The sequence below is a fragment of the Solanum stenotomum genome, chromosome 5 (genome assembly GCF_019186545.1).
Source record: "Solanum stenotomum isolate F172 chromosome 5, ASM1918654v1, whole genome shotgun sequence".
NCBI lineage: Eukaryota > Viridiplantae > Streptophyta > Magnoliopsida > Solanales > Solanaceae > Solanum > Solanum stenotomum.
In genome coordinates this window covers 2321162-2329517 of record NC_064286.1, presented here as the reverse complement: position 1 = coordinate 2329517, position 8356 = coordinate 2321162, and the positions used below count along the sequence as shown (strand labels likewise).

General features: G+C 33.7%; 2 protein-coding genes and 1 non-coding gene across 3 annotated transcripts; 2 read left to right on the top strand and 1 right to left on the bottom strand.

Annotated features, from left to right (window-relative positions):
- The first annotated feature begins 1493 nt into the window (after positions 1 to 1493).
- On the top strand, positions 1494 to 1566 carry TRNAA-AGC (transfer RNA alanine (anticodon AGC)). Its single transcript has one exon. It is a non-coding gene; the product is annotated as a tRNA-Ala (tRNA).
- Positions 1567 to 1962: 396 nt separating this feature from the next.
- Positions 1963 to 3828, bottom strand: LOC125865122 (photosynthetic NDH subunit of lumenal location 3, chloroplastic). Its single transcript, XM_049545293.1, has 3 exons — positions 3517 to 3828; positions 2859 to 3145; positions 1963 to 2106 (listed from the first exon to the last, which is right to left on the bottom strand). The coding sequence occupies exons 1-3, from the start codon at positions 3788 to 3790 to the stop codon at positions 2008 to 2010; spliced, it is 660 nt and encodes a 219-aa protein (XP_049401250.1). The 5' UTR covers positions 3791 to 3828; the 3' UTR covers positions 1963 to 2007.
- Positions 3829 to 4855: 1027 nt separating this feature from the next.
- LOC125865058 (thioredoxin-like protein HCF164, chloroplastic) lies at positions 4856 to 7813 on the top strand. Its single transcript, XM_049545223.1, has 3 exons — positions 4856 to 4980; positions 5813 to 6384; positions 7540 to 7813. Exons 2-3 carry the CDS (start codon positions 5923 to 5925, stop codon positions 7690 to 7692), a joined length of 615 nt encoding a protein of 204 aa, XP_049401180.1. The 5' UTR covers positions 4856 to 4980; positions 5813 to 5922; the 3' UTR covers positions 7693 to 7813.
- Positions 7814 to 8356: the final 543 nt, after the last annotated feature.

The window sequence follows — 8356 nt, the reverse complement described above, 5'->3', positions numbered from 1 at the left end:
ACAAATGATTTGTTCATGGAATTTTCAATTTTTTTTAAAAGAAATTTATATATTTATAAACTACGTAAAAAGTATTATAAGTCACAATAATTAACAATTTAAAATATTTAAAAAATTTAGGGAAAATGCATAAGTACCCCCCCAGCCTATACCCGAAATCCCAAAGACACACCTAATCTTTACTAAGGTCCTATTACCCCCCTGAACTTATTTTATATGTAATATTCTACCTCTTTTTGGCCTACGTGGCACTGTCTTGTGGGCCCAGCGCATGTTGACATTTTTTTTTAGGATAGTGCCACGTAGGCCGAAAAGGGGTTGAATATTATAGATAGATTAAGTTCGGGGGATAATAGGACCTTAGTAAAAGTTAGGTGTGTCTCTGAGATTTCGGGCATAGACTGGAGGGGTACTTATGCATTTTCCCAAAAATTTACTATAAAAGTTAGACTTATTTAATATATGGAACATAGGAGTATATATATTTATGAGGGTCGACTACAAGTTTGTCAGTTTTAACTTTAAATAACATTTCTAATAAAAGAAAATACTTTTAATTATAATATTCTTCTTTTCAAGGGAAGTTTTTTGCCTTTTGCATGAAGCCACCTTATTTTTTGTAGTTTATTTTAGCAGTGTTTCATAAAGTCAAGTCTTACAAAAGATAGATTCTTCACATGCCAGGGTGAACCTACAATTTAGACAAAGGTAAATCGTAACGATAGAATTAGAATTTTCATTGAGTTAATAATAATAATAATAATAATATTGTCTCTAGCTTTTTTCTTTCGGTAAAGATTTTTAGTTCCTAATTATAATCGGTTAATTTTGATGTAAATATCGAATGAAAATAATTTTCACCATAACTTATACCTCAGTGCAAAATTAATTGAAATTTGTATATTTCGAATTGAAACATGCCAAAATTATCTAAGTGCAATATTAATAACATATATTTTTTCTTATTTCATTATACCTACTTTTTTTAAAAGTACCTTTTTTTATTCAAAATTGAGTGGATTCCAACTGCAATTAGTCACAACCATAAAACACTGCACAGCTATCATTTCTCCATGAAGTTCAAACTTATAAATTATTATATACTATTCACAGTAGTGAAGAAATTTTCTAAAGAAAACCAAAGGAAAAAAAATTGATCCTAATCAATGTCAGATTCAGAATTTGAAGGTCGTGAATATACATCTATAAAAATATTATGCGCCTTAACATCTTACGTCAGAGCCAAAACACCAATCAATATTTTTGTTTAATGAGTGCTTATTTATATCTCATATATGCTTTATAATATTTTCTAATATGGATATAAACGTTATACAACCAAAAAAAAACAATCAAAAATACTGATTAATTTAACAACTCACCTTATAATATATTCACATGATACTATACGTTAGAAAAACGTATCACGATTAGATTGGATTGGGAAGATGAGTTATGTTAAATTAGTTGCACGTGGTAAATTTAAACAGGAAGGGGATGTAGCTCAGATGGTAGAGCGCTCGCTTAGCATGCGAGAGGTACGGGGATCGATACCCCGCATCTCCATATTTTTTATTTGCCTTTTTTGTAATGTTTCATTATATTTGAATATTGCTAAACGATATAGTTATCTTTGTGTGACTAATAGGTCACATGTTCGACCGTGGAATAAGTTTTGGAATATGGCAATTTTGCTAAAACGGTATAGTTTTCTTTGTGTGACCTATAAGTCACATGTTCGATCTTAGAATAAGTCTTGGAATATGGCCCTTCCCCGTTCCACCGATCATGTATAGATCTAAGATGCTTCATGCAATGAGATGACTAATTTTTTATGTGACAATAGATATCAACTTCATGTGTGGAGTATAGAGCAACAAGTACAAGCTTGTGTGGAAATCAAATTGAATATATCTCCATCAAAGTGTTATTGACAATTCCATAATTTACAAAGAAACATTTGTCAAAATGACTAATTGACAGAATATAATTAAACATATGTTTTGTTTATGCCATTCTATCCATGACTTGTTGGAGAATAGTAGTTGTTTCTTGATAACATGATTGTGTTTGAGGCAGGTTCTTTTTCTTCACAGCATCTTCAAGCTGCATAAAAATATTGGAGCAAACACACAAGGGGTTATCAAAAACTTGCAATTTGCTACCTATATACATCATAAGGCTTGTGTCGTTCAGACTATTCAAAAATATTGACAGCCACTGACCATATATATGTATGTCGGATCATACAAAATCTACACATTTTTGTAAGGATCCGATACAGGCACAACAATATTTTTGGAGGGTCCGACCAACATAGTATCAGACCTATGTTTGCTCAGACTCATCAATAATACTGTCGGAGTGTGTGTAAGTAAGATTTTGGAGGATTCGATACGGGCACAACAATATATTTGAAGGATCCGGCCAACATGGTATCAGGCCTATGTCTCTCGGACTCTTCAAAAGGACAACTATATATCCATCAATCGAGTTTATGTCAGATCCTCCAAAAGTTATGCAATGGATCCGACACAGGTATAACAACATCTTTGGAGGGTCCGATCAACATAACATCAAACCTATATATGTATATTACTCAGACTCTTCAGAAACACTATTCTTAGCAATTAGCATAGTGTGTTTGGCATCCTCAAAAAAACATGCATTTTTCATGGATTTGACACTGACGTGACACAATTTTATAGGGTCTAACCAACCTAAAATCAAACATACATTGCTTGGACTCTTCACTTCTATATTTTTTTAAAGATACAACACGGGTGGGACTATTTTTGAAGGGTTCGAGAAACATATAACATCAGACAAACAAAATCAAACGCACGAATCAAATGTACCTTCTCAACATTATCGAATAATCGATTAGCAAGATCAGTAAGAAGTTGCTTATCATTCATTTCTGCAGCTGTGATAACTTCATCAAAATCATAGTACATAAATGTAGACTTAATCCTCAAATATTTCCTCACATAATTCCAAGCATCTGTTCCAATCAAATCCCCTAATGCCAATAAATCAAATGCATATCTCTTCAACCTATGAATTCTCCCTTTTGTTCCAATATTAGCAATGTACATTCCTTTCTTAAGAAATGATCTTGTACCTGTCTCCTTGTTTATAATGTCTACAATCAAATATTACAAACTTTTATCAACATAGTAAAATTATGAACAATCAACTCAATTCTTGATATCTTATTATATGCAATTAATAAGTTAAATGCGCGAAACGATTCAATTTTTTGCCCTTATACCTAACGGGGTCCGAGATAAAGGTAATTTTAAATCATAGTAAAAGAATCATGGGTGAATTCAGACTTTTTTACTCGAATAATTTGGACATGTGGGGTTTGCCCATTTCATATTCATGCTATACAACTTTGCTAATGTAGTCTGGTACATAAAACATTATGCATTAGCAGAGTCGGGGGATATTCTATAATGCAAGTATTAGTGAGTGGTAACGGACAAAAGAAAGTACAAAATAAAAACTTACTGGTGGATACCCAAGGGTCTTGTAGTGGACCAGTGATAAAAAATCCATTATTATCTTCAGCAAGTGAATTTCCAATTCTTGAATTTGCAAATAAAGCAATTGAACCAATGCTTAATGCTAATCTTCTTGTAGTTTTTGGTGGTGAATTTTCTTGAATTTCTTCTTTTTTTTGGCTTATTGTTTTTGCCTTTTTCTGAATTTTTTCAATATTCTGAATCTTGGGAATGAGTGAAAGAGCTTCAAATATAATGTTCAAATTTGTTGTGTTTGCCATAATTTTTGGTGTTGAAACTAAGAAGAAAAATGATAGCCTATTTTTTTGCACTTTTTAAAAAGTTATATTTATCCATTCGATGAATCTTGATGACTATTGGCCACTAGAAGGATATCTCAATTGAGGGTAAGATTGTAATACTCCCTTCTCCTGTTTTTTTGTTTTTCCCAAAATTATAAATTTTATTTTTCGAATTTCTTAGTAAAAATTTTAGATCTGTCATTGACTTTCATCCCAATTTTTTGAGAAAGAAGTAGGATTTAAGTTAAGATAGGGTGGACGAGAGGGAGTTGCTCAAATGGTAAACACCCCTCACTTTCAACCCGAAGGTTATGAGTTCGAGTCACCAAGAAAGCAAAAGGGATGGGAGCTCCTGGGGAGGGTAAAAAAAAAAAAAGTTAGATAGAGTGTGTCATCAAATATGAGTGAGTTGGATAATTTATCTATTTTACTTGACTCATTTTCAATCTGTTTATATCTAACTCGATTCGCCCATTTGTTATCCTTACATTTTTCATATGGTCAATGAACTAAGAGCCTATTTGACTGGACTTATAACTTATGTCTTAAATAAGCCAAGAGACATAAGTAAAGTCTAATATATGAGTTTTGGCTTATTTTTGTTATTTTGTCTTAAAATCAAGTGTTTAAAAATACTTTTTATTTTACCCAAACACTATAAAGCGGTTTAAATACACCTAAAATATGTCAATCCAAACATGCTCTAATAATCATTAGTATCTCATAAAGTCATATTTCTTCTTAATTTCATTTCTATGGCGGAAATATAACTGAAGTCCAACTATTTTTTCTTCGGATATAACTTCATACACAATGTCTGGAGTTTGATTTGTTAACTGTTTAATTTCAAACACCGCATATATGACATAGGTATATATAGTAAAAAATTTAAAAGGTGAATACAAATTAAATGACGTTGTCAAAACAGGTTGCCCGTGAAATTTCTACCAAAAGGACCAAGTGATTCGAATTGCATATAATGGACTATAAGCCCAATGGGCTTCACTTACAGGCCCAAAACTTCCTCTAGAACGGACCCATGCGAACCCAAAATTTTGCACACATTTTGGGACCGAAGTTCAATTACACACGCACCGGCAAGTTCCTCCGGCGAAGTCCTTCTCCGACGAGCTCACTCCGGTCAAATTTTTTCCGGCGATAACACCGCTGTAAGTTCTCTCTTCTCTCACTTTCGATATGTATTCCTTCTTCCAATGCTTTGTATTCATACACAGAAATGTTAAATTCGATTTCAGACATAAAATTGACTAATTTAAAGAGTTAATGTTTCACATTAGTAGTTTAAATTAGGTAGAAATGATGTTAAATGAGTGAATTGTGTAAACTTATTGGATTAGTATAGAAATATTATCAAATGATTAAGCTTTGTAGCAAAGACATTGAATTAGGGTGGGAATTTTGCGAATGATTAAGCTCTGCAGAGAAAAACTTAAGTACATTATAATAATTTTGATGGTCAATTTTCGGAAAAATTGACCTTTAAACTATCTTTGAACGGGAGGTGGAACCAGGATTTGAACTTTATGGGTTCTGGATACGAGAGCATGGCCTCGAGTACTTGTAATTGGGTTATGAGTTTAATTTTTGTACGTATGTAGTGATTTTTAACGCATACACAGGGTTATGAATTTAATTATCGCACTATTTTATTTGTAGTTGATGTTCCTCCTTTTTTTTTTTCCAACATGCTTTGTCATGCTTTCTATATTATCTGATTGATATGTTTCCCTTGAGCCGAGGGTCTATCGAAAACAATCTCTCTAACTCCCAAGGTAGGGGTAAAGTCTGTGTACACTCTACCTTCTCTAGACTCCACTTGTGGGATTTGGGTATGTTGTTGTTGTATACAAGGTTTGGATCAAAGCTACTGGGTTCTGCCAAATCCACATGTTATATACTACCTCCATTACCTTCTTGGAACAATAACGACGAATATGTTGTTTGTCAAGTCAGTAATTATAAACTGTCTTATGTTTTCAGATTCAGTGTGTGCACATTGGTTGTCCCGTTGGTGCTTGTTCCTGCTATGATGTTGTGTGAATGAGTAGCTGCTTTTATGGTGATGTAAACACACATAATTCTTGGAAAAGATGGATTCTACTTCCAAGAACTCTCCCTTTTGCTTAAAATGGCCTTGGGATGTTCATAACCAAAACCCAAAGAACCCTTTGCCTTGTACCTTTGAAACTCCTTGGCTATTCAAACCATTCAAGAATCTTGGCTCTGGAGTGTTTAATTTCATCCAAAATATCTCAAAACCCGAACCTTTATCACCCGAATTTAATTTCCAGTCGAATGGTGGAGTCAACCAAAATAATACCTTGAAGTTGGTGAAGAAGAAATTGACTCCTGCAGAGCAAGCGGAGCTCGAGCAGAGTGCATTAGCGTGTGCCTTGGCCAGTGAAAAAGAGGGTACTGTAATTGAATTTTACTCCCCGAAGTGCCAGCTCTGCAATTCGTTGGTTAATTTCGTTACTGAAGTTGAGAACAGGAACTCTGACTGGCTCAACATTGTTATGGCTGATGCAGAGAATGACCAATGGTTGCCCGAGGTACTCCTAATACTCTATACATTGCATTCTCACATTTTCCAGACGTCTGTTTTAACTGATAGTCAGTTGTTGGACAGATACGTTTAGATTATGCTTACTCCAAGAACTGAGAGGGGCCTCATACTTTTGTTGTTTGGTTGTTGATATAGTTCTTTTCTTCTTGTGTATTTAAAGGTTATTTTTATATCATACTTGATAATCATGGACTGGTTGTATTCACATTTTCCGCAAGTCTCTTTTAATTTATATTCAGTTGTTTGGATGGATGCACGTGGATTTTGCATACTCCAAGAACTGAGAGGGACCTCTCACTTTTGTTGTTTGGTTGTTGACATAGTTCTTTTCTTTTTTCTGTATTCGAAGTTTATTTTTATATTATTACTATGTTAAGTTACCTTCGCTATTGTTCCTTTTTTGCTGTTGTTAAATGTAATGAAAGTGTTTCCCTATTATTTGCTATGTGTTCTTTACTTTTGCATTTTCTTTTCATACTGCCTTTGAGATGTGTTACTTGAGCTGAGGGTCTTTCGGAAACAATTTCTCTACCTCCACGAGGTAGGGGTAAGGTCTGCATACACTCTACCCTCCCTAGACCCCACCTGCGGGGGTTTTACTTGGTTATGTTAAGTTACCTTCATGAATCAACTGACTAGGATAGAGTGCATTTTGGCCATAGGATTTGTTTGATAAATTGTTTAAGACAACATAGCTTTTCAATATGTTATGTAAAACTGCAAACTATTGTCAGCCATATATTCAAGTTAAATATCATCCTTCCGAAGTCTTTTTACATTTTAGCTAAGTTTCTTTATACTTAAATTATTTTAGATCCTGTCTTTGAAGTTCTTCCAATGCAACAACTCTAGCATTCATTCTAGGTGGAGCGGAAAAGCACTGCACATGCAGTGCACTGCCAAGTTGACTAATATAATTGAAAGTTACTCTGTGGTGATAGCTATGTTAAACTATACATTTGAAAATTGGGAAAGTCGAAACAAAGTAATTAGAGCAAAGAACAATTCTTTCTGTTGTTTGAGTGGTCCGGTCACTTTGTGTATTCCCTTTGTAGTAATCCATCTACTTCATGTTGGAAATGATTTGACTTTTCACTCTTTTGGTTTTAGCTGATTGATCTCTTTCTATTTGTAAATTCAGCTTCTCCATTATGACATTAAGTATGTTCCTTGCTTCGTTCTTCTGGACAAATACGGGAGGGCACTTGCAAAGACGGGTGTTCCAAGTAGCCGACTGCATGTTGTGGCTGGTGTTTCTCATCTCCTCAAAATGAGACGTCCACAACACAAATAGTTCATCATTAGTTGATGCAGCAGCAGGTGAGATTGTTGGCTTGTTGCTGTAAATTGCATGTAACGGCTTTTAGTTGTACGTATCGACAGGATTGAGCTAGTAATATAGTACTTAGTAGTTATCAAATGCAATATCTGTACTTGAACTAGTCTGTAGCTTTGTAATCCATTTTGGAGATGCTGTTATATGAATCCCCTAAAAATGAGGACACTTTTATCTGACAAATAATTTAGAGATAGAGATCATGTTATGTGTCAATTGTCCCTCATCGGATAAAAAGAGAAGTACTCTTCAAAATTATTGCTGCACTCATGTCAGATCTTCCGTGAAAACACTACTTTTGAAGAATTCAATGTGTACTCATCGGTATTTTTGAAGAGTTCTAGCGAATATAGATAGCCCTTGAGTTGTTGTTGAGTAGGGGCAGAGCTAGTATATAGTTTGCGTGTTAGGCCAAACCCAATACTTTTAATCTAAATCTTATGTTTATTTTAAGAATTTCATTTAATATTTATAAATTATTTCATTTATAACTGAAATTTTCAAACTTATAAGCTTCAAATACTGATTCTGCTTTTTTTCTTGAGAAAATAATCATTTATTAAATAGTTATCCCAAAAAGGGATAATCAATCAAAAATTCTAATTAACGCGCCTTGAATGAT